This window comes from Cydia amplana, chromosome 27 (assembly GCF_948474715.1).
Source record: "Cydia amplana chromosome 27, ilCydAmpl1.1, whole genome shotgun sequence".
NCBI lineage: Eukaryota > Metazoa > Arthropoda > Insecta > Lepidoptera > Tortricidae > Cydia > Cydia amplana.
Window position 1 is genome coordinate 4,814,495 of NC_086095.1, and position 27,237 is coordinate 4,841,731.

The window sequence follows — 27,237 nt, forward strand, 5'->3', positions numbered from 1 at the left end:
GGCAGGTGACGCGTCACGTCCAGGCAGTTGTTGAACGACAACATCACTAACCAGAGAAACTGGGGCTGTTGCAGGTACACAGCGAGTGTATGATGTTGATGACCAGCCCGTGCGTGGCGGCGCGCATGGATACCGTGCCCGAGCACACCAGGAACGTGACCGTGTGGAACAGGTACGGCAGGTGACGCGTCACGTCCAGGCAGTTGTTGAACGACAACATCACTAACCAGAGAAACTGGGGCTGTTGCAGGTACACAGCGAGTGTATGATGTTGATGACCAGCCCGTGCGTGGCGGCGCGCATGGACACCGTGCCCGAGCACACCAGGAACGTGACCGTGTGGAACAGGTACGGCAGGTGACGCGTCACGTCCAGGCAGTTGTTGAACGACAACATCACTAACCAGAGAAACTGGGGCTGTTGCAGGTACACAGCGAGTGTATGATGTTGATGACCAGCCCGTGCGTGGCGGCGCGCATGGACACCGTGCCCGAGCACACCAGGAACGTGACCGTGTGGAACAGGTACGGCAGGTGACGCGTCACGTCCAGGCAGTTGTTGAACGACAACATCACTAACCAGAGAAACTGGGGCTGTTGCAGGTACACAGCGAGTGTATGATGTTGATGACCAGCCCGTGCGTGGCGGCGCGCATGGACACCGTGCCCGAGCACACCAGGAACGTGACCGTGTGGAACAGGTACGGCAGGTGACGCGTCACGTCCAGGCAGTTGTTGAACGACAACATCACTAACCAGAGAAACTGGGGCTGTTGCAGGTACACAGCGAGTGTATGATGTTGATGACCAGCCCGTGCGTGGCGGCGCGCATGGACACCGTGCCCGAGCACACCAGGAACGTGACCGTGTGGAACAGGTACGGCAGGTGACGCGTCACGTCCAGGCAGTTGTTGAACGACAACATCACTAACCAGAGAAACTGGGGCTGTTGCAGGTACACAGCGAGTGTATGATGTTGATGACCAGCCCGTGCGTGGCGGCGCGCATGGACACCGTGCCCGAGCACACCAGGAACGTGACCGTGTGGAACAGGTACGGCAGGTGACGCGTCACGTCCAGGCAGTTGTTGAACGACAACATCACTAACCAGAGAAACTGGGGCTGTTGCAGGTACACAGCGAGTGTATGATGTTGATGACCAGCCCGTGCGTGGCGGCGCGCATGGACACCGTGCCCGAGCACACCAGGAACGTGACCGTGTGGAACAGGTACGGCAGGTGACGCGTCACGTCCAGGCAGTTGTTGAACGACAACATCACTAACCAGAGAAACTGGGGCTGTTGCAGGTACACAGCGAGTGTATGATGTTGATGACCAGCCCGTGCGTGGCGGCGCGCATGGACACCGTGCCCGAGCACACCAGGAACGTGACCGTGTGGAACAGGTACGGCAGGTGACGCGTCACGTCCAGGCAGTTGTTGAACGACAACATCACTAACCAGAGAAACTGGGGCTGTTGCAGGTACACAGCGAGTGTATGATGTTGATGACCAGCCCGTGCGTGGCGGCGCGCATGGACACCGTGCCCGAGCACACCAGGAACGTGACCGTGTGGAACAGGTACGGCAGGTGACGCGTCACGTCCAGGCAGTTGTTGAACGACAACATCACTAACCAGAGAAACTGGGGCTGTTGCAGGTACACAGCGAGTGTATGATGTTGATGACCAGCCCGTGCGTGGCGGCGCGCATGGACACCGTGCCCGAGCACACCAGGAACGTGACCGTGTGGAACAGGTACGGCAGGTGACGCGTCACGTCCAGGCAGTTGTTGAACGACAACATCACTAACCAGAGAAACTGGGGCTGTTGCAGGTACACAGCGAGTGTATGATGTTGATGACCAGCCCGTGCGTGGCGGCGCGCATGGACACCGTGCCCGAGCACACCAGGAACGTGACCGTGTGGAACAGGTACGGCAGGTGACGCGTCACGTCCAGGCAGTTGTTGAACGACAACATCACTAACCAGAGAAACTGGGGCTGTTGCAGGTACACAGCGAGTGTATGATGTTGATGACCAGCCCGTGCGTGGCGGCGCGCATGGACACCGTGCCCGAGCACACCAGGAACGTGACCGTGTGGAACAGGTACGGCAGGTGACGCGTCACGTCCAGGCAGTTGTTGAACGACAACATCACTAACCAGAGAAACTGGGGCTGTTGCAGGTACACAGCGAGTGTATGATGTTGATGACCAGCCCGTGCGTGGCGGCGCGCATGGACACCGTGCCCGAGCACACCAGGAACGTGACCGTGTGGAACAGGTACGGCAGGTGACGCGTCACGTCCAGGCAGTTGTTGAACGACAACATCACTAACCAGAGAAACTGGGGCTGTTGCAGGTACACAGCGAGTGTATGATGTTGATGACCAGCCCGTGCGTGGCGGCGCGCATGGACACCGTGCCCGAGCACACCAGGAACGTGACCGTGTGGAACAGGTACGGCAGGTGACGCGTCACGTCCAGGCAGTTGTTGAACGACAACATCACTAACCAGAGAAACTGGGGCTGTTGCAGGTACACAGCGAGTGTATGATGTTGATGACCAGCCCGTGCGTGGCGGCGCGCATGGACACCGTGCCCGAGCACACCAGGAACGTGACCGTGTGGAACAGGTACGGCAGGTGACGCGTCACGTCCAGGCAGTTGTTGAACGACAACATCACTAACCAGAGAAACTGGGGCTGTTGCAGGTACACAGCGAGTGTATGATGTTGATGACCAGCCCGTGCGTGGCGGCGCGCATGGACACCGTGCCCGAGCACACCAGGAACGTGACCGTGTGGAACAGGTACGGCAGGTGACGCGTCACGTCCAGGCAGTTGTTGAACGACAACATCACTAACCAGAGAAACTGGGGCTGTTGCAGGTACACAGCGAGTGTATGATGTTGATGACCAGCCCGTGCGTGGCGGCGCGCATGGACACCGTGCCCGAGCACACCAGGAACGTGACCGTGTGGAACAGGTACGGCAGGTGACGCGTCACGTCCAGGCAGTTGTTGAACGACAACATCACTAACCAGAGAAACTGGGGCTGTTGCAGGTACACAGCGAGTGTATGATGTTGATGACCAGCCCGTGCGTGGCGGCGCGCATGGACACCGTGCCCGAGCACACCAGGAACGTGACCGTGTGGAACAGGTACGGCAGGTGACGCGTCACGTCCAGGCAGTTGTTGAACGACAACATCACTAACCAGAGAAACTGGGGCTGTTGCAGGTACACAGCGAGTGTATGATGTTGATGACCAGCCCGTGCGTGGCGGCGCGCATGGACACCGTGCCCGAGCACACCAGGAACGTGACCGTGTGGAACAGGTACGGCAGGTGACGCGTCACGTCCAGGCAGTTGTTGAACGACAACATCACTAACCAGAGAAACTGGGGCTGTTGCAGGTACACAGCGAGTGTATGATGTTGATGACCAGCCCGTGCGTGGCGGCGCGCATGGACACCGTGCCCGAGCACACCAGGAACGTGACCGTGTGGAACAGGTACGGCAGGTGACGCGTCACGTCCAGGCAGTTGTTGAACGACAACATCACTAACCAGAGAAACTGGGGCTGTTGCAGGTACACAGCGAGTGTATGATGTTGATGACCAGCCCGTGCGTGGCGGCGCGCATGGACACCGTGCCCGAGCACACCAGGAACGTGACCGTGTGGAACAGGTACGGCAGGTGACGCGTCACGTCCAGGCAGTTGTTGAACGACAACATCAGCTGGAACAAAAAACAATCTACCTTAACCAGGCGTGGCTCACTCCACGATTTCGTCGCGTCACTAAAAGTACATGCGGCCCACACCAATTTTGGTGTCTAGCCATAGTAGTTGCCGCGCTCCGCTACGGAACGGACGCCTGCTCGCGCTTGCGCCACCTAGCGGTCATATCTGTCGTACTAGACACGTTTTGTTAGAGAGTGAATCTTCTGTACCTAGTACATACTATTATTTATTTTTTGCCTATATCAATAAGGTCGAGAGATGCTCTGCTCTGTTAAGTGTCAATCATAAGAATATTGAATTTCCATTGTATAATAGTATATAATTTAACTTACCAAATATCTCGCCAATATCGCAATGTCACCCCACATCATGTGCATCTCTAGGACGGGCGTCGGTGAATGACAGGTCTTGTCCACTACCTGTCAAATATCACAGAATGTTTATGATTCATGATAAAAGGCAATTTTTATTGGCACTATTATTGACAGTTTAACAGCAGAAAGTTTCGTACCCTTCGCGCCTACATTTTTTAGCCGCTTTTTTAGGCTTAACAGACTATATAGAATAATATTGCAATTTTATTGTGGTGTCACATGTTTCTCGCAATTTAGTCATTGCAAATTATAATTCTCGTCCAAAAATTAAAGTCGCAAGTGACATATTCAATTTTTACTTAAACTTCCTATAAATATATGACGTTTTCGAAACAAAATGTACATGTTGTCGAATCTACTGCCATAAAGATAAAATCAGGAATGATATGTGGCTTTCCATCAGTGAAGGATCCTTCTGCTTCATGAAATATGGTATCATTTGGCTGAAACGTCACATGTTGGGTTAAAAATTATTTTATAAAGGAATCATCATGTCCCTTTGTTTTTTTAACCGACTTCAAAGGCTACAGCAAACTACCAACTGTCGGCACCTCACCAATGATTGGCATATTTCATTTCACTATATGTGTAAATAACTCGCACTTTTAGTGCCAATCGTTGGGTAGTTTACCCTATAAAATAAAGTGTCATTCAATAGAACTTGCTAACTATGTAAACAAGCCGCCATACTGAAAATGTTTCTATATGTCACTAGTAAATAGAGTGACTTTGGTATACATAGTTAGCAAGTTCCATAGAATGGCACGTTTAGTTAATATCATTTTTTAGCCAATTACGAAATCTAAATAATATGTAATTTTTGTTAATGTATCTGACAATATAATTTTGAAGTCGGGTCATAGAGAAATATAGTAAGACAAAAGTGCTCACTCCACACATCAGTTTTGATACCAAAAAGACTATTAATTTCAGTGTCTACATCTAGCATCGAGTAGCGGAACTATCAGTACTGCTACTTGACAATAGATGTAGCACCGACCGGAAAGTCTTATGCTCAACAACATAAGACTTTCCGATCGGTACTACATCTATTGTCAAGTAGCAGTACTGATATCATCAAAACTAATGTATGGAGTGAGCAATCTATGTATTTTTTTCTATATGGTCGGGTTTAATAAGTTACTTGTCATTTAATCTAAGTGTTAGAAGCTGCTAAGTGTGGAAATAATCTGTAATTTTGACCACTTTGACATTTTAATAGTCACTGCCAATGTTCCCCATAAAACAAAAGACAAATCATAAAATAAATTAAAAGCCTAGAGTAAAAAGCAAATTAGGAGAATGAATTACGAATTGATTTGGTTATACTTGTTTTGCAAGATGTGTGTACCAATTTTGCTTCTTGTTGACGAAATTTTAATAGTTACGTCAATTTATTTGTATTACCTATATATTTGAATTAATTTAATTATAATAAAACATTTGACTACAATGTTTTTATCCTATTAGCTTAAATAAATCTTTAACTTTGTCAAAATTAAATACTGTAATAGTTTAGAGGTTGAGATCCAACGAGTAGGTATGCGTAGACATGCTCATATGTGTTGTAATGCTTAAATAATCATAACAGACGTCACACAGTGGCGTGTGCGTGCGGTTCGGTGTGACATCTTATAAAAAATCATACATTACAATGTGTTCGTCTATGTTTAAGAATTGGGTGTACTGACCTTAGACCTTTCTTAAATTGAGTAGTTGAAGGTCTTAAGATCTTATCGGTTTATGATAAAAAAAAGTTTTTGACGACCGGTTTAGTCTAGTGGGTAGTGACCCTGCCTGTGAAGCCGCGGTCCTGGGTTCGAATCCCGGTAATGGCATTTATTTGTGTGACGAGCACAGATATTTGTTCCTGAGTCATGGTTGTTTTCTATGTATTTAAGTATTTGTATATTATATATATCGTTGTCTGAGTACCCACAACACAAGCCTTCTTGAGCTTACCGTGGGGCTTAGTCAATTTGTGTAAAAATGTCCTTTAATATTTATTTGTGACGTCCGACGGCAAAAGGTACCTTATGGCGGCTGGCGCTTACGTCGCATAGCGCCGCAATAATATTGGAGCGGCGCTAATAATAACGTAAGAACCAACCGCCATAACGTACCTTTTGCCGTGGGACGTCACATTTATTTATATTAATCTTGATTTTAGTTTGGCATTCGTTTGTTTTAATAATTTTATTGAAATAAAATAAATAAGCAAATAAAATAAAAATAAAACCAACTCACAGTGGCCGGGGTAACGGGGCCCAGGGCATTATTGGGCAGTTTCGATAGGGCCTGCAGGAAAAACTAGTTTAAAACTCGCAAATACCTCTATACAACTACACTTAACAGTACTCGTGGAAATACTTGAAGAAAAATACTTCCAAATGAGCTACGCTGTAAAAACAGGTCACTTTATTTGACTTCGTACGAAGTGACTTGTTTATGTTGTTTTTGAGTGTAATTAGCGCTCTTATAGATAATCCACTATGAGGTTTCCCCCCTCCCCCATTTATAAAAATTTGCGAACCACTATTGAAATATGTATCTTTCTAACACATAATCTCAAATGTATCGATTGGAACAAACGATGATTAACAACTTGTTAGATTTGACGACTCGTGTGACTGTATACATATTGTACACATACATACATACGAGGGGAGGCTGAAATATTCGCGGCCTAAGCTAGAAAAAAAAAGGAAAAAAAAATGCTACCTTTTTTCCCGCCTCTTTGGCAGTCTAAATATTGCCGTCATTACTAACAATTAATAATTAAGATTTACTTTAATACTCTCTTTCATTTTTTTTCTAAGGCCGCGATCTTTTCAGTCGCCGCTCGTATGTACATACCTATCATAAATTTTATTTTAAACTTTTATTGAAAGTTGTAAATAAGGTTCGAAATTCAAAAGCAACACAATTGGCTACTTTCCTACTAGTCAAATCAGCTTCTTTTTTAGAACTGTCAAAACGATTTTCTAATATGGAATTTATATGAAAACGTGTGTACTGACGTCACGGTCAACTCACCTACTTTTTATATTTCAATCCAATTTATTAAATAGAATTAGTATTTAAAAATAACTGCTATCTATGTTTTTCTAATAATCATCTGGTGCTTTATTTCGTGCACGGTGTGAAATAATTTATTTTAAGTAAAGTAAAAGATTGGGTAATCCTCTCGCACTCGGGCAGTTAGGAATACTAAATATACGTCACTCACCCTGCACATTCTGCCGATGACTTTCTTAGAGACCAGTTGCACGTTGGCGGATGCCAATGCGACGGCAGTGTCGGCCATTATCTCAATCATTGGTGAACCGAGACCTGTGGAAGATAGCAAATACGGATGATGACACATGTTGAATTTTATAACAAAATCTAGTAAAATAGATAGCAAACGAGCAATTTATCACAATAATGTGGATATTAAAATAAAAAATTTAAAAATTACAAAAATCCAGGCCCTGAAAGTTTCAAAATTTAAGTTTTTTTTAACTTCCAAAAACGATAAAAGTAAGGGTACCATTCGATCCCTTACATTTCATCCAAAAAAATATTGTATAGCAACTATATACATAAACGCAATATTTCACCGACAAAAACGCAATTTTCTTGTTTTGTCCATACTACAAGATGGGCTCCCAGAGACCTTGACGTCACGATCCCTTGTCGTTTTGTTAAGGGCGTTTCGCGAGTGAAGTGCGACTGTCGGCCTTTGACTACAATTTCTGACTTTGTGTTACTTTAATGCAATGGGTCCCATATAGACATTTGATCCTAAAATCAAACCCGATCGATTGATACCATAAATGAAAATTAGTCATGTACCCTATTATGCTATTATTTTTGGCACTTTTGGGTTTTGGGCTGGTCCACAACATAATCAGGCATAGGTCTTTAGTGACTGTGACTGTTAGTCAGGGAGTGATTGACAATCAAATCAGCTGTAGCCAATGAGTGACCCACCGTCGGCGAGTTACCGCCAATAAGTGAATGACCGGTAGTGAGTGATCGGCCATTTGAGACCGACCGAAATATAGCGAGTTGATGCCAGTTTGTGAGTGACCGCGAGTTTGTGAGTGACCGACATTTAGTGAGTGACCAGGTTAATGAGTGGCATAAGGGTATCATAACAAGCGTTACCCGAGTTGACGCTCCGCTGTATGAAGCTGTCGAGCACCATGTCGATCAGCTCGGGCACGTGCCCGATGGAGCCCCAGATCTTGGCCTGCACCGAGGGGTACATCTCCGTCTCCTCGATGGTGAGGGTGATCAGCTTCTCCAGGATTTGTGTCATTTACCTTTTATTTACTTACATAAAACATACTTGACAAGAATGAAGCGAGCAGTTAGTGACTGTGACTGATTGTGAGTGACCCAACGTTAGTGAGTTACCGGCAGTGAGTGGCCGGGCATTTGTGAGCGAGCGAAATATAGCGAGTGGCTGCCGGTTTGTGAGTGACCGACATTTAGTGAGTGACCGGGTTAATGAGTGGCATAAGGGTATCATAACAAGCGTTACCCGAGTTGACGCTCCGCTGTATGAAGCTGTCGAGCACCATGTCGATCAGCTCGGGCACGTGCCCGATGGAGCCCCAGATCTTGGCCTGCACCGAGGGGTACATCTCCGTCTCCTCGATGGTGAGGGTGATCAGCTTCTCCAGGATTTGTGTCATTTACCTTTTATTTACTTACATAAAACATACTTGACAAGAATGAAGCGAGCAGTTAGTGACTGTGACTGATTGTGAGTGACCCAACGTTAGTGAGTTACCGGCAGTGAGTGGCCGGGCATTTGTGAGCGAGCGAAATATAGCGAGTGGCTGCCGGTTTGTGAGTGACCGACATTTAGTGAGTGACCGGGTTAATGAGTGGCATAAGGGTATCATAACAAGCGTTACCCGAGTTGACGCTCCGCTGTATGAAGCTGTCGAGCACCATGTCGATCAGCTCGGGCACGTGCCCGATGGAGCCCCAGATCTTGGCCTGCACCGAGGGGTACATCTCCGTCTCCTCGATGGTGAGGGTGATCAGCTTCTCCAGGATTTGTGTCATTTACCTTTTATTTACTTACATAAAACATACTTGACAACAATGAAGCGAGCGGTAAGTTAGTGACTGTGACTGATTGTGAGTGACCCAACGTTAGTGAGTTACCGGTAACATGTGAGTGACCGGCAGTGAGTGGCCGGGCATTTGTGAGCGAGCGAAATATAGCGAGTGGCTGCCGGTTTGTGAGTGACCGACATTTAGTGAGTGACCGGGTTAATGAGTGGCATAAGGGTATCATAACAAGCGTTACCCGAGTTGACGCTCCGCTGTATGAAGCTGTCGAGCACCATGTCGATCAGCTCGGGCACGTGCCCGATGGAGCCCCAGATCTTGGCCTGCACCGAGGGGTACATCTCCGTCTCCTCGATGGTGAGGGTGATCAGCTTCTCCAGGATTTGTGCCATTTACCTTTTATTTACTTACATAAAACATACTTGACAAGAATGAAGCGAGCGGTAAGTTAGTGACTGTGACTGATTGTGAGTGACCCAACGTTAGTGAGTTACCGGTAACATGTGAGTGACCGGCAGTGAGTGGCCGGGCATTTGTGAGCGAGCGAAATATAGCGAGTGGCTGCCGGTTTGTGAGTGACCGACATTTAGTGAGTGACCGGGTTAATGAGTGGCATAAGGGTATCATAACAAGCGTTACCCGAGTTGACGCTCCGCTGTATGAAGCTGTCGAGCACCATGTCGATCAGCTCGGGCACGTGCCCGATGGAGCCCCAGATCTTGGCCTGCACCGAGGGGTACATCTCCGTCTCCTCGATGGTGAGGGTGATCAGCTTCTCCAGGATTTGTGTCATTTACCTTTTATTTACTTACATAAAACATACTTGACAAGAATGAAGCGAGCAGTTAGTGACTGTGACTGATTGTGAGTGACCCAACGTTAGTGAGTTACCGGCAGTGAGTGGCCGGGCATTTGTGAGCGAGCGAAATATAGCGAGTGGCTGCCGGTTTGTGAGTGACCGACATTTAGTGAGTGACCGGGTTAATGAGTGGCATAAGGGTATCATAACAAGCGTTACCCGAGTTGACGCTCCGCTGTATGAAGCTGTCGAGCACCATGTCGATCAGCTCGGGCACGTGCCCGATGGAGCCCCAGATCTTGGCCTGCACCGAGGGGTACATCTCCGTCTCCTCGATGGTGAGGGTGATCAGCTTCTCCAGGATTTGTGCCATTTACCTTTTATTTACTTACATAAAACATACTTGACAAGAATGAAGCGAGCGGTAAGTTAGTGACTGTGACTGATTGTGAGTGACCCAACGTTAGTGAGTTACCGGTAACATGTGAGTGACCGGCAGTGAGTGGCCGGGCATTTGTGAGCGAGCGAAATATAGCGAGTGGCTGCCGGTTTGTGAGTGACCGACATTTAGTGAGTGACCGGGTTAATGAGTGGCATAAGGGTATCATAACAAGCGTTACCCGAGTTGACGCTCCGCTGTATGAAGCTGTCGAGCACCATGTCGATCAGCTCGGGCACGTGCCCGATGGAGCCCCAGATCTTGGCCTGCACCGAGGGGTACATCTCCGTCTCCTCGATGGTGAGGGTGATCAGCTTCTCCAGGATTTGGGCGACCTGCTTCTGGCGGCGGGACTCGTCTGACGGCTTGCAGAATCTAGAAAAAAAGGTAATTTACTTCATTTTACTTTATTTTCATATACATCACACATTAATACATTATTATTGAATATTAACTACAACGGGACTTTACCCTGTCTTTCTTCAGAAACACGAAGGTAAGTGCAGGTGTCCGAACCTCTCAGCAATAGCCCAATCTTAAGACCAACCAAACTTCAATACCGTGGCCGGCACTCTTTCTCCACTGTATTTACAATAGCTCCTATGCCAGCTGGGACCGATTTACGGGTATCTATTTGTATAGTACGGCTCTTCTCAGGTGAACTTTTCGCTTCGAACCTTAATCTTTCAAACAAAGGCCATTGTCTCTATTATCGCAAAGCAAAGTGTTTCATTTTTAGGGTTCCGTACCCAAAGGGTAAAAACGGGACCCTATTACTAAGACTCCGCTGTCCGTCCGTCCGTCCGTCCGTCCGTCCGTCTGTCACCAGGCTGTATCTCACGAACCGTGATAGCTAGACAGTTGAAATTTTCACAGATTATGTATTTCTGTTGCCGCTATAACAACAAATACTAAAAACAGAATAAAATAAAGATTTAAGTGGGGCTCCCATACAACAAACGTGATTTTTGACCGAAGTTAAGCAACGTCGGGCGGGGTCAGTACTTGGATGGGTGACCGTTTTTTTGCTTGTTTTTTTTTTGCTTGTTTTGCTCTATTTTTTGTTGATGGTGCGGAACCCTCCGTGCGCGAGTCCGACTCGCACTTGGCCGGTTTTTAACACCACACTAAGTATCAAAATAATATGAGTGCCGTATCGCTTCGGGGCGGTCTATCGTCCTACACTACCAAAACGTAATATCTAGAATATCAGTGACATTAAATTTGAACCTTAATACTATGAGGTTGTTTTTCAATATGAATGTTGTACTGGCACGTGCTAAGTCGGGAGCTAGCGGCTTTGCGATAATAGAGACAATGGCCTTTGTTTGAAAGATTAAGGTTCGAAGCGAAAAGTTCACCTGAGAAGAGCCTTACTATACCCGTGAATGGGTTCTAGCTGGTGTATTACTTAACATCAAACTTGTCTTAAAGAGACTCTGTGCTGTTGGCCTCGGCCCCACGCATGCCTCCCAAAGGTCCGGGACCCCACGGTCCCGAAATATAAATAAATAAAATAAATAAATAAATATTAATGGACATTTAAACACAAATTGACTAAGCCCCACGGTAAGCTCAAGAAGGCTTGTGTTGTGGGTACTCAGACAACGATATATATAATATACAAATACTTAAATACATAGAAAACAACCATGACTCAGGAACAAATATCTGTGCTCATCACACAAATAAATGCCCTTACTGGGATTCGAACCCAGGACCGCGGCTTCACAGGCAGGGTCACTACCCACTAGGCCAGACCGGTCGTCAAAAAGACATACAATAAAATAAAAATACTTTTACGCGATTAAGTCCCGTTTTAGTTAATGATGTTACATCATTGAAATAAAGTTCACAAAATAATCAGTAACTGTGTCAACATACATACCTGACTAAATTGGCTAGCCATGGTGTCATGTACTCCAGGCATAAATGCTTTAGCTCTATCGAGGAGCCACGGAATCCCTGAAAATTAAAAAAAATATATATTGCTATGTAGCAAACAAACACTGCATAGTATAAAACAAAGTCGCTTCCCGCTGTCTGTCTGTCCCTGTGTATGCTTAGATCTTTAAAACTACGCGGTTTTTAAAAATAGATAGATTGAGTCAAGAGGAAGGTTTATGTATAATTTGTTAACCCGTGCGAAGCCGGGCGGTCGCTAGTTTTTAATAACTAAAGAAAAACAAAGTGTACACAAAACTCAAGACTTTATAGCCCTTAACTTTGAGAATATGTACAAATAGACTTTTTGAAGTGAAAACTTCTTTAGCAGCGCTGTGCACTTTTAGTGATGGGGAAAAAATGTTAAACTCGTAACAGGTGTCACGTGACCGTAAGACGTAAGACGGACACGTGACCTGATCAAAAAACTGTTACTTTAATATCATTGAGTTTTTCTTTATTGATTTAAATGCCATCTAGTGAGTTTCCCTCTAACTGGTATTAATATAATTTGAGTACTAACAGTGATGTGCTTAGGGGTTTCAAGTAATGCGACGAAATAACGCTAGATGGCGTTAACCTCAATTATACATAGGGCTGCAGACATTTTGCAATAGTGATTGAGTTTTCACTTCTGCCTGAGTGCAACCCGTTGTTTTTTTTTAATTAATTATTTATAGTAGGTACTCACCTGAATACATTCCTCGAGAAACTCTAGAGTGAGATGGGGCTCGTTGTGTGCTAGTTTCTCGCTCACTGATTTGATGAAGATTGTGTTGTTGGAAGGTATGCATAGGCCTGTCAAAGAAAATAATATGATAATTAATGTGATACTTTTTTTTAATGAAAAGAATAAAATATTACACACTATTCATAACGTAGCTTTTTATACAATAGGATATTTGACTATTAGTCAAATCAGTTTCTTTTTTCGAACTGTCAAAACGATTTTGCTTCAATGGAATTTATATGGAACACTAGCATGTGACGCCACGATCAAATTACCTACTCTTTATAGTTTTATACGGGTTTTAAAATAGAAATTGTGTCTAAAAATAACTGCTGTCTAGTAGACAGTTTCTACGTTTCTCTATATTAATCTTCTGATGCTTTATTTCTTGCATGGTATAAAATAATTTATTTTAAATACAGTCAAATACCCTATCAATCTTACAAATAATTACATAATCACATGAAGTATAGTCAAACCCGTTCCTTATCGCTTCCGGCGCAAAAGTGCCCATAATGCTCACGGCATTACCCCGCTGGATGGGTAGCCTCTGCACCAGAAACGATTTATTTTTTTATTTATTTATTAACACAAAATATTTACATTCAAAAAATTATGACAGCGAACAAAGCCCCCTGAGGCTTAACTGCCGCTGTAATCGCTCTTATATTTACTCCTAATATATTATATTAAACTATGGAGTATTTCATTTCACGAAGTCGGCATTCATGTCTCTTATAATATTTCGATATAAGATTCGGAGCCGAGGTCCGCTCCCTTTTGCCTAAGTCGACGGCCTCTGGTCTAACCTGAGGTTTCTAACAGTTGACCATCGATCTACAAATGGAATCTAGCAGTGAGTGCACATATAGTCTGTCAAGCAGGATGTCAGTAGCAATGTAAAGCAGACTAAACTATGGTATCCCTAGGAAACGAACAGGCAGCAATGTACATCGAACAACGATGAAATGTAAACAAAACAGTTCCACAGATAAGATATAAATGACACGCGATTTTCGAACAATTCGAACGTAGTGTTGCTAACCCGCCATTTTCCGCCTTTTTCTACTAACAAGATTTGCTTGACCAACTATAGCTGGTTATACCCTGCAGTTTAAAGGTTAGGGTCACAGGAACCAAGGTTCAGCAGCGCCATCTTTCATCTTTTGGACGTATCTCCTGATGGACAGGAGGTGCCAATTGCATAGCCAAGGTGCTCCTCATCTTACGGCCTCCTGAGACCATCCTAAGGCATGAAGGCCTACATCCTAGATATGCTGATGGTCTCACCTGATGTCTCAAGCAGTTGACCTTCAATCTTCAAATGGAAGGTAGCAGTGAGCGCACATAGCTGGTTATACGCTGCCGTCCGAAGGTTGGGGTCACAGGAGCCAAGGTTCAGCAGGGCCATGTTGAGGAGAGTCCCTGGGACGTCTTTTGGGACGTATCTCCTGGTGCACAGGAGCCAATTGCATAGCCAAGGTCATCCTCATCCTATGTCCTAATATCCTAAGGCATTAAGACCTACATCCTAGATATGTTTATGGTCTAACCTGATGTCTCCAGCAGTTGACCTTCAATCTTCAAATGGAAGGTAGCAGTGAGCGCACATAGCTGGTTATACGCTGCCGTCCGAAGGTTGGGGTCACAGGAGCCAAGGTTCAGCAGGGCCATGTTGAGGAGAGTCCCTGGGACGTCTTTTGGACGTATCTTCTGGTGCACTGTTACTGAGTCCTGCAGAATAAGAAGAAATCGTTTTGAAGAAGTTCCTAATTCAACGAATAAACTTAGAAAAAAAATTGAACTAAGTGCATTCGGGCCATTTTATTTAAAGTTGTCCCCTACACTTTTTTTTGAAATATGGGATTTAGGGTTCCGTCCCCAAAGGGTAAAAACGGGACCCTATGACTAAGACTCCGCTGTCCGTCCGTCCGTCCGTCCGTCCGTCTGTCACCAGGCTGTATCTCACGAACCGTGATAGCTAGACAGTTGAAATTTTCACAGATGATGTATTTCTGTTGCCGCTATAACAACAAATACTAAAAACAGAATAAAATAAAGATTTAAGTGGGGCTCCCATACAACAAACGTGATTTTTGACCGAAGTTAAACAACGTCGGGCGGGGTCAGTACTTGGATGGGTGACCGTTTTTTTGCTTGTTTTTTTTTTGCTTATTTTGCTCTATTTTTTGTTGATGGTGCGGAACCCTCCGTGCGCGAGTCCGACTCGCACTTGGCCGGTCTTTTACACTCAAAATCACGAGGTCTTTTGATCCTAATAGGAGAAAAAAAGTGTCCCAAAATTTCCATACATTTTTCGATCTTTCCATTCCGTGACCGCCATACAAATTCTATGAAAAATGGTAACGGAATGGAAATAAAAACCTTGGGACACTTTTTTTCTCCTATTAGGATAGAAACAGCTCGTAATTCTGAGTAGAAATAACATAGAAATTCACAAATTAAAAAAATAAGGGGACAACATTCAATAAAATGGCCCATTCACATTTTTGATAACGATTTTTAATTCGATATTCAATATATGTTTTATTCGGTAAGATTTATAAACTTTTTGCAAAGTTGTTTTTGTACAACCCGACTGCTGCGAAAAAGGAGGGTTATGTGTTTAATCTGAACATACGTCCGTCACTATTCTGTCGTGACTACTAAGCGGCTGAACCGATTTTAACGAATTGTATGTCCTTATGTTCAGTCTTAACGCGGGAGTAACTAGAAAATTATTTGCTAAAGATTTTTCTACATTTATGATACCTTAATATTCAATTGTTAGTAAACGTATTTACAAAAACCACGGAATGGTGGCCGCTTTCAGACGAAAGGAGTGCCTGGCGTCCGTTCTAGATATCATGTAAATTATTAGATATAAGATATAGTTATAAGATTGCTATGCCCTAACAGGGTTCATGTTTGATCCAGAAATGAAATACCTTAACACCTTGTAAAAAACAACATGAAGATGCAATAAATATACTGAATACAGATTGGCTCAGGAGCGGGATAAGTGGCGTACTCAAAGAGGCCTATGCTCAGCAGTAGGCGATTTGGGCGATAAAAGGCTGATATGATGATGATTATGATGATCAGGGATGTTGCGGATGCCGATTTTGTGACATCCGCGGATGCGGATGCAGATTTTTAAAGGCTCATATCCGCGGATGCAGATGCGGATGCGAATGTCGAGATAGGTACATAAAAAACGTCAAATATTACATTTTAGTAATTTTTATTTCAAAAAACCGGCCAAGTGTGAGTCGGACTCGCGTTCCAAGGGTTTCGTACATTAAGTCCCACTCACGCTTGACTGCGCATTTCTAATAGGTTTTTTTGGCTAATGACTAAATTACCTAGCAGTCTAGCACTTACGCCGATGCTAAGGCGTTCCTGTACCGACCTGTTCCATATCCGCATCCGCAAACTCCGCATCGATTTTATGCGGATGCAGATGTTGAAAATACTGCGGAAGTTCCGCGGTTGCGGATGCGGATATTCGCAACATCCCTGATGAAGATGATGATTTATAAAAACATACCGGTTGACTCAGCTCCCAGCGGTTCCGTATATGTATGATGGATTGCACAATATTATCACAATCGTTGTGTATGAAACTTAGTGGAGTAGGCTCGTTCACGATTGACAGAGAAAATTGGTTGTCATCGACGAGGCACACCTGGAAATAAACACTGGTTTTACAATCTTTTACTTCGTAAGTAAATAAAGACAGCATCAGGCGGTCCCGGCCTAGCCAAGGTGACGATCGCTATCGGTTCGCCATCGTTTTGTCTCTATCACTCTTCCATATTAGTGTGAGTGACAGTTACGTTCGCTACGGAGCGTTAGCGATTGGCATGTTGGCTACGGGGCCTGTTGCTATAAGCTATCTCTACAAGACAACCTTAGGTTAAGTGTTTGGGTAATTATACGTTGGAAAAGTTTTCGGAAAAAAAATTGTGCAAGAAATAAAGCCAATGACCATTTTGGAAATGTAAAATGTCGTTTTCCATAAGCTACTAAGCTAAGCTTTATTATCTATCAGGTACAGTGAGCTGCAAACTTTCATGGAGAAATTATGAATGAATTCATATATAAAGATAAAGTACTAAAGCTACAGAGAAAAGGTACCCCCCTGCATAGATGTTTGTATGCAAAGGGGCTAATCTAATAGTATTGCTGACTGTACAGTCAGCAGCAGAAGTTGCTAACCGGGCGAGGTGTTCAAAATTACCTTGACGCGTGCTTGCTCTCTTAACAATAAAGTCGCGTCAAGATCATTTTGAACACCTCGCCCGCTTAGCAACTATTGCTGCTGACATTACGGTCACGAGGCGGTAAGAAGATTTGCATACCTCGTCTATTTCCGAAGCGTAGTAAACGTCGTTCAACAACACCGGCAGACCAAGAACTTTAGTCTTCTCTACTGATGTTATTTGTAAAGCTGTTGGTCCCACCTAAGAAATAAAGTTAACTAGTGTAAGGCCTGAGTGGACGCTCTTGTTGTGCGTGCAGCGGGGCGGGGCGTGCGGCGTGCATGTCAAACAAATGCGCACGTATAGGAGCGGCCTTAGTGCACGCTGCTCACATCACGCGCGAGCCCACAGCCACGCTGCACGCGTCGCCGAGCGAGCCTCCACTCACGCCTTACTCTTATAGGTATTAGTATTATAGGGTGGTATTCCATCTGTCCAATATGTTTGTCCAATCTTATGGCGTCTCACTCTCTCTCGAGCAAAATGTGAGACAAGACACACATTGGACAAAGAAATCGGACAGGTGGGATACCGCCCTTAGACACAGTTCTGGCTTCATTATGGAGTATTTTTTTAACTGTTTTATTTTTTAATCATTTATTGTAGTAGATAAAAATATCTTCGGTTTTGTTGCTTTGCTTGCTAATATTGGCCCATATCTTTATAAACCTTGTGCGACAATTCGAGAACATAACTGAACACTTTGAGATCCTTCTCTAAAACCAGGCAACATTTGTTGCTCATCCTTACCTTTATAGCAACTTTAGTGTCCCTGTGAGACAGTTTTAGTGCATTACTGAACACTTTGAGATGTTCCTCTAAAACCAGGCAACTGTTGTTGCTCACCCTTACCTTTATAGCAACTTTAGTGTCCCTGTGAGACAGTTTTAGTGCATTACTGAACACTTTGAGATGTTCCTCTAAAACCAGGCAACTGTTGTTGCTCACCCTTACCTTTATAGCAACTTTAGTGTCCCTGTGAGACAGTTTTAGTGCATTACTGAACACTTTGAGATGTTCCTCTAAAACCAGGCAACTGTTGTTGCTCACCCTTACCTTTATAGCAACTTTAGTGTCCCTGTGAGACAGTTTTAGTGCATTACTGAACACTTTGAGATGTTCCTCTAAAACCAGGCAACTGTTGTTGCTCACCCTTACCTTTATAGCAACTTTAGTGTCCCTGTGAGACAGTTTTAGTGCATTACTGAACACTTTGAGATGTTCCTCTAAAACCTGGCAACTTTTGTTGCTAGTCCTTACCTTTATAGCAACTTTAGTGACCTTGTGAGACAGTTTGAGTGCATTACTGAACACTTTGAGAACCTCCTTTAAAAACAAGGCAACTTTTGTTGCTCACCCTTACCTTTATGGCAACTTTAGTGTCCTTGTGAGTCTTGTGAGACAATTAGAGAGCATTACTGAACACTTTGAGATGTTCCTCTAAAACCAGACAACTATTGTTGCTCATCCTTACCTTTATAGCAACTTTAGTGTCCTTATGCGACAGTTTGAGTGCATTACTAAAAACTTTGAGATCCTCCTCTAAAGCCAGTGTTGAGCCGGCAACTTTTGTTGCTCACCCTTACCTTTATATCAACTTTAATGTCCTTGTGCGACAATTATAGAGCATTACTTAACACTTTCAGATGTTCCTCTAAAACCTGGCAACTATTGTTGCTCATCTTTACCTTTATAGCAACTTTAGTCTCCTTGTGCGACAGTTTGAGTGCATTACTAAACACTTTGAAGTCCTCCTCTAAACCTGGCAACTTTTGTTGCTCATTCTTACCTTTATAGCAACTTTTGTGTCTTTATGCGACAGTTTGAGTGCATTACTGAACACTTTGAGATCCTCTTCTAAAGCCAGTGTCGCGCCGGGCAACTTTTGTTGCTCAGCCTCCACATAGTCGCTGAGGCGAGTGTGGTTGTCGATGAAAATTAGTTTTCTGTTGCCCTGTAATAATAATCAAAAGTCACTTATTGTTTATGACAGCCAAAATTAATTGCAAAAAAAACTTATTATAAAAAAGATATATGTAGATCCAACACGTAGATTCCCTTAGGAGAGCTTTAATGTCATTATTATTATTTTTTCTGTCTTTCTTTCTTTTTGATCTTTTTGTGAATTTCTGCTGTTTTTATGGAAAACAAAACGTAAAATTTCAATGACAAATATATATTATCTATCTATCTATGCCACGTGGGGTAGCAACGTGGACCATTTTTGGAGTCCGTTCCGTGAACTTTAATATGGGGAAACCCTACACATGCGAAACCTGTCATTTAGTAGCTTACTCTGAGTGGCGCTAGTATCGCCTCGTGGAACTTAGTGTACTCCCGCATCCAGCTGTTGCAGTTGTATATGTAGCAGGCGTGTATGTTGATGTACGCCACGTCGGGGAGCACCGTGAACCATTTTTGGAGAGTCCGTTCCGTGAACTTTAATATGGGGAAACCCTACACATGCGAAACATGTCATTTAGTATCTTACTCTGAGTGGCGCTAGTATCGCCTCGTGGAACTTAGTGTACTCTCGCACCCAGCTGTTGCAGTTGTATATGTAGCAGGCGTGTATGTTGATGTACGCCACGACGGGTAGCACCGTGAACCATTTTTGGAGAGTCCGTTCCGTGAACTTGAATATGGGGAAACCCTACACATGCGACATATGTCATTTAGTATCTTACTCTGAGTGGAGCTAGTATCGCCTCGTGGAACTTAGTGTACTCCCGCACCCAGCTGTTGCAGTTGTATATGTAGCAGGCGTGTATGTTGATGTACGCCACGTCGGGGAGCACCGTGAACCATTTTTGGAGGAAGTCCGTTCTGTGAACCAAGTGATTTGTTCCAAAAAATATATTTTTCTCAGAAATGGACGGCAAAGTCGACGTTGCCGGTTAAAAAATTGGTCGCAAAGTGCGTCAGTCAAAAAATTAAAAAGTTAAAAACATTGCAGTCTCGATTTCGGGACTGCAATGTTTCATACAAATTCCATTATTTAACGAGTTCCAATCTTTTTAAAAGTTGAAATGGCCATATCAAATGAAGCATAGGTCCAATTAAACAGCCAAACAGATGATCAGCACTTATTATTATAATGTTGGTACCGCGACTATTTAGGTGTCTCAAATAGGTTGGCGTATTTTGAGCAGAAAAATACACTTCTTTTTTTTTAAAGGCGGCAAAGCAAATATTTTCAATGGTTTTACTTTTTTCTGTGATAATTAGACCATTGCTCCGGTAAATAATTTCTATTTCTTGCATCATTATTGAGAAAAGCTCTATATATGACTCGGCTGGAAGGCTACTTGCTGGTGTAGCGAACCTTTTTCGGTTGGCTTACCTCCGCCTGCGAAAGCAGGCCGCTAAGTCAATGATATACCTAGGTGTCAATTTAATTGTCTAATATAAGATATTCTTGTTATGTCAGAATAAATATTAATACGTTTTAGCTATATGAGATTAATTATTTATTTAATCCTAAATAGGAGTCCCACACTGGCTTCGTATTCAATTAAAACGGACTCCCAAGGTCGTCCGTTTAAAACGAATCCTCAGCCTGCAAGTAGCTACTTCCGAACCTCGACAATAATGTATTATAATTTATCTGACATTCTTCTTTTTTATTTCATACACAAACATACATTTTACAGCTTACGCCAGCATACTTATATGGAATTTAATGTATTGGAATTTTAATAAAGACAATACTTCATAATAAACTTCAGTGTCCTTATGCGACAGATATAATATAATGCATTTCTGAACACTTTGAGGTCCTCCTGTAAAACCTGGCAACTTTTGTTGCTCAACGTTACCTTTATAGCAACTTTAGTGTCCTTGTGTGACAGTTTGAGTGCATTACTAAACACTTTAAATAAACATTCGGTTCATAATCTATTATAAGAGGTTAACAATTGAAGGGATGTTTACAAAAACAACATAACTGCTTAGAGCGGTTGACACTTTTTAGGGTTCCGTAGCCAAATGGCAAAAAACGGAACCCTTATAGATTCGTCATGTCTGTCTGTCTGTCCGTCCGTATGTCACAGCCACTTTTCTCCGAAACTATAAGAACTATACTGTTGAAACTTGGTAAGTAGATGTATTCTGTGAACCGCATTAAGATTTTCACACAAAAATAGAAAAAAAACAATACATTTTTGGGGTTCCCCATACTTCGAACTGAAACTCAAAAATTTTTTTAATAAACCCATCCGTGTGGGGTATCTATGGATAGGTCTTCAAAAATTATATTGAGGTTCCTCATATCATTTTTTTCTAAACTGAATAGTTTGCGCGAGAGACACTTCCAAAGTGGTAAAATGTGTGCCCCCCCCCCCCTGTAACTTCTAAAATAAGAGAATGATAAAACTAAAAAAAATATATGATGTACATTACCATGTAAACTTCCACCGAAAATTGGTTTGAACGAGATCTAGTAAGTAGTTTTTTTTTATACGTCATAAATCGCCTAAATACGGAACCCTTCATGGGCGAGTCCGACTCGCACTTGGCCGCTTTTTTTAAGAACATTGTTAATCGTTTCAGGTGTCAACCAGTGTAGTCAGTTATGTTGTTTTTGTAAACATCCCTTCAATTAATAAGGTGGATATTACAAGGATTAGGTAAATTTTTCTTAAGCATATACATATGACATACAATTGGTTCAATTTATAGATAAATGTATTAAGTAAGTATAGAGATGGGAAAACGGATATCCGAGTAGTGGGACGTAATATTCTGGTGATGATGATAACGATGTCAAACTTGGAATAACCTTGTTACAAACAGTTCATAATTGTTGGGTTACCTGAACCGATTGTCCGAGTTGGTGTGTGTGAAGTCGACAATGAGTTCAAAGGGCTGCTGGCAGAAGGGCTTTAGGGTCAAGATCACGTGGTATATCAGGAGGTCCGCGTTCACCTCTCCTATCCTACAAGCAAAAAATCATAACAAACTATAAGCACAGAATAAATAATAGTACTAGGTGCAGAAGATTCACTCTCTAACAAAACGCGTCTGCTACGATTAGGACAGATATGGCCGCTCGCGCGGCCTATGGCTAGCCACCAAAATTGGTGTGGAACGGATGTACTTTTAGGTACTTGTTGCGACGCGACGAAATCGCGGAGTGAGCCACGCCTGGTATAAGCGTGAACAAGTGGTGTACAAACAGTGATATTACAGTCACCACACGGGATTGTTACGCAATTTAGGGTCCTACCTAAATTGTTTATTCCATAATAGGGTATTTTCCTATTAGTCAAATCAGTTTCTTTTTTAGAACTGTAAAACGATTTGCTAACATGGAATTTATATGAAACATTACATCGTGACGTCACGGTCAACTCACCTACTTTTTATATTTCTATCCGATTTATTAAATAAGACTTGTGCTTAAAAATAACTGCTGTCTATGTTTTTCTAATAATTTTCTGGTGCCTTATTTCATGCATGGTGTGAAATAATTTATTACGCTACGAAAATACCCTATTACGCTATGGATGTTCAATTCCATAGCGTAAGTATAAAGTATTTGACTGTATTTAAAATAATAGTTATTTACAGTACATATGGGGCTACTTTTCCGCACTAGTGCGTAAAATAGCACTTTTCGTGTGTATGTCGAAATTTAAAGTGCCATATGTACTGTAAAACGTTGTTCGATACACGTGCGAATAGGTAATTCGCAACTCGTGTCGATTTAAAACACTCCCTTCGGTCGTGTTTTAATTTATCGCCACTCGTTTCGAATTTCCTCTTTTTCGCACTTGTATCGAAAAATATTTTACACCATGCATGAAATAAAGCACCAGAAGATTTATAGAAAAACGTAGACAGCAGTTATTTTTAGACACAATTTATATTTTAAAACCGGTATAAAACTACAAAGAGTAGGTAATTTGATCGTGATATCTCATGCTAGTGTTTCATATAAATTACATAGTAGCAAAATCGTTTTGACAGTTCGAAAACTGATTTGACTCAAATTTGATTTGAGTCAAATACCCTATTGAACAACCAATGTAGCTAGGACCCTAAGGCCGACTTACACCATCCCACTAACCCAGGGCTAAGCGGTTAAACCGTAAACCCAGAGTCAAATTGTACTGGTAACCATGGTAACTCCAGGTTTAATCGTTTAACCCCGGGTTAGTGGAATGGTGCAAATGGGCCTAAATGGCGGAGCGTGATGGTATCTACTCACTTGTATCTCCTAGAGATGAAGTAGAACACCGGGTTCCCGATCTTGCTGGTGCCCGCCTGGTAGAATATGTTCAAGCTCTTGATACTCTTAAACTCCTCTTTTTCATGCATGTTGTGTTTCACTATGAACTCCTCGAAGTTGGTGGAAGACATGTCGATTGAGGACCATCGGGCGTACGAGGAGAAAAGGAGACCGGAGGTTCTAGAAATAATGGTGTTACTGTAGTCAAATATATCGGAGCGGACGAGGCGCTCAAAAATATCTGAGCACGCACTGTAGTGCCGTGACAGTAAAGGCGTGTTCAGATATTTGTGAGCACCTTGGCCGCCCCGATATGTCAGATGGCGACTGTAAGCTTTTAAATTTAGGTACAAATTGGTAAATTGGAGTTTGAATTATACATATCGGGTAAACTGTACTTATGTCGTCCCCATATTAATAACCACTTCAACCCTGTTTGGCCCACGCCACGCACAACAAAAATAGGACTGCACCACAGAACACATAATAGTACTAGGTACAGAAGATTCACTCTCTAACAAAACGCGTCTATTAGGACAGATAAGGCCGCTAGGTGGCGCAAGCGCGAGCAGGCGTCCGTTCCGTAGCGGTGCGCGGCAACTACTATGGCTAGACACCAAAATTGGTGTGGGCCGCATGTACTTGTAGCGACACGACGAAATCGCGGAGTGAGCCACGCCTGACTGTACTTGAAAAAGTTACATTGTACAGTCAAATGTAAAAATATGGGTGCACGAATCATCTCAAAAACATGTCCCATGGCTATTATGTCATCGAATTAAGACTACGGGACATATTTTTGAGTAAGTTGTCTACACCTATATTTTTACACTTGACTGTAGTACGGTTGTTTACGGCATGTCGAGTGATAAAGTGTACTTACGATTCGACAGGTTTGTGTTCCGGAGGTCCTAAGTAAGCGAGCAATGTGGCCATCTAAAACAAAAACATGTGTAATTAATATAAATAATTTGAAACTAAATAAAAATAGAATACATTTTCCACCTTAATCAGATGTATTTAAAGTCTATTTTACCTTGTCAAACGGCCGTCGTCCTACGGCCTTATGGTTTCGACTGCAAGACAAGTAGTCCCCTATCCGTTCCTGATGGTTCCAGAGTAGTCGGTGTAACGCTACTACGTTTGAGATCCTACCCTAAGTAAATTGTCGTAAGGTCTATTTTACCTTGTCAAACGGCCGGCGTCCTACGGCCTTATGGTCCCGACTGCAAGACAGGTAATCCCCTATCCGTTCCTGATGGTTCCACAGTAGTCGATGTAATGCTACTATGTTTGCATCGCTCTTAAAAAAGGGATTATGGGGCTAACCCATTTTATACCATAACGCACTGTCTTTTAGGTTGATTTTACCTTGTCAAAAGGCCTTCGTCCTACGGCCTTATGGTCCCGACTGCAAGACAGGTAATCCCCTATCCGTTCCTGATGGTTCCAGAGCAGTCGGTGTAACGCTACTACGTTTGAGATCCTACCCTAAGTAAATTGTCGTAAGGTCTATTTTACCTTGTCAAACGGCCGTCGTCCTACGGCCTTATGGTCTCGACTGCAAGACAGGTAGTCCCCTATCCGTTCCTGATGGTTCCACAGTAGTCGATGTAATGCTACTATGTTTGCATCGCTCTTAAAAAAGGGATTATGGGGCTAACCCATTTTATACTATAACGCACTATCTTTATGGTTGATTTTACCTTGTCAAACGGTCGTCGTCCTACGGCCTTATGGTCTCGACTGCAAGACAGGTAATCCCCTATCCGTTCCTGATGGTTCCAGAGCAGTCGGTGTAATGCTACAACGTTTGCGTCGCTGATGAATGAGAGGTTGTGTGACGTTTGGTCCACGCTTTCGCAGTCTGATGCTATTTGTATGAAGAACCTGAAAAAAAAAATAACTGTAAAAACTAAAAGCAAACTAAAATAAATATTTAAGTGGGGCTCCCATACAATAACGTGATTTTTAGGGTTCCGTACCTCAAAAGGAAAAACGGAACCCTAAATAGGGTTCCGTACCTCAAACGGAAAAAACGGAACCCTAAATAGGGTTCCGTACCTCAAAAGGAAAAAACGGAACCCTAATTAGGGTTTCGTACCTTAAAAGGAAAAAAAACGGAACCCTAATAGGATCACTCGTCTGTCCGTCCGTCCGTCTGTCACAGCCTATTTTCTCCGAAACTACTGGACCAATTAAGTTGAAATTTGGCACACATATGTAAGTTTGTGACCCAAAGATGAACGTATAACGTAAATAAATTAATTTTTAATATGTAGGCCATTTTTGGGGGGTAAATGAGAGAATTAAAAAATAAAGTTTTTCAAACTATATCGTGTTACATATCAAATGAAAGAGCTCATTGTAAGGATTTCAAATATAATTTTTTTATAATTTTAGGCAAAAAATTACCATTCCCCCCCTTATCTCCGAAACTACTGGGTCTAAAATTTTGAAAAAAATACACAAAATAGTTCTTTACCTATAGATGGCAGGAAAACCTATTAGAAATGTGCAGTCAAGCGTGAGTCGGACTTAATGTACGGAACCCTTGGAACGCGAGTCCAACTCGCACTTGGCCGGTTTTTTTGCTGTTTTTTGCGTAATGGTACGGAACCCTTCGTGCGCGAGTCCGACTCGCACTTGGCTGTTTTTTTTTAATACAATTTACAGTTCAGTGACATAGCAAAAATACACTTACTTGCGTCCCAACTCAAAGTGGGCCCTTAAGAAATCGTTGAAAGGCAACATGTGTTGCTCCTTAGAGAACTCGACATGGTTGGCAATGTTCTGCAGAATCTTGGACATCAGCATGAGACCACGTTTTATCGTGGGGGGAACGGGACGGCTGACTATACCCATCTCTTGCGGCGACACTGGAAGACATACAAAGAATATTTGATAGATAGATTAACCATTTATTTGATTACCTTCTAGTACTACATGTGGGATTTGATGTTCCATTTATATTTTGTTGATTTTTTTTTTGTCAAATAGAAGTAGGAGTTAGTAGAGTTGAAGTTCAAACTCTACTAACACCGCAATGTCCGCAATTTATCTTACAAAATTAATAGTTTTTTTTTTCTTTAGACATAATCTAATCTCATGTCCGGTTTTTTCGACTGGTTTAATCAAGACTGAAATGCTTCGCATCGATATTTATGTCAAAATAAATGGAATGCTGCATGTACATTGATTTAAAACAAAATAATCTTGCCGATTCCTTTTCGTTTTTCATTCCGAACAGTCAGGGTTTGTTTAATATGTCTAAATTGAAGAACATAGTATTTTTAACTGTAACTTTGTACTTAGCTTCCTTACCTATGGCTGGATTGATGAACCTCAAAAATAGTACTGTACCAACAGCACCCACACTAGTTTGAGGTATGTGTGCGTATCGTTTGCTTAAAACCTGTCAACAAAAAGGTATACAATTTATGTGATATATCTGTTGAATACCAACGATTTCTGGATGAAGGCTACTGAATATACTGATATTTTTGTATATTCATTTTTATTGTAATACTGCAATGTTCTGCCGCCAGAGTGCAGCACTAGCACCCATTGTAAACCATACATACAGTGACAAACTGTTTTTTGACAAGTTTTCACAGACAATAAAATATGACAT

General features: G+C 42.9%; 1 protein-coding gene across 1 annotated transcript in view; it reads right to left on the bottom strand.

Annotated features, from left to right (window-relative positions):
• LOC134660418 (neurofibromin) overlaps window positions 1-27,237 on the bottom strand; it is a 122,207-nt gene that overhangs the window by 44,820 nt on the left and 50,150 nt on the right. The window contains exons 31-48 of the mRNA XM_063516158.1: window positions 26,928-27,018; window positions 26,308-26,482; window positions 25,310-25,493; window positions 24,490-24,539; window positions 23,583-23,780; window positions 22,185-22,307; window positions 20,059-20,197; window positions 19,161-19,325; window positions 17,471-17,572; window positions 16,657-16,794; window positions 14,660-14,840; window positions 13,068-13,174; window positions 12,321-12,397; window positions 10,614-10,807; window positions 7,351-7,454; window positions 6,365-6,419; window positions 4,080-4,162; window positions 3,572-3,743 (exon numbers count right to left, since the gene is read on the bottom strand). Coding sequence (XP_063372228.1) covers window positions 3,572-3,743; window positions 4,080-4,162; window positions 6,365-6,419; window positions 7,351-7,454; window positions 10,614-10,807; window positions 12,321-12,397; window positions 13,068-13,174; window positions 14,660-14,840; window positions 16,657-16,794; window positions 17,471-17,572; window positions 19,161-19,325; window positions 20,059-20,197; window positions 22,185-22,307; window positions 23,583-23,780; window positions 24,490-24,539; window positions 25,310-25,493; window positions 26,308-26,482; window positions 26,928-27,018 — 2,338 coding nt within the window. The remainder of the gene's footprint in view (window positions 1-3,571; window positions 3,744-4,079; window positions 4,163-6,364; window positions 6,420-7,350; window positions 7,455-10,613; window positions 10,808-12,320; window positions 12,398-13,067; window positions 13,175-14,659; window positions 14,841-16,656; window positions 16,795-17,470; window positions 17,573-19,160; window positions 19,326-20,058; window positions 20,198-22,184; window positions 22,308-23,582; window positions 23,781-24,489; window positions 24,540-25,309; window positions 25,494-26,307; window positions 26,483-26,927; window positions 27,019-27,237) is intronic.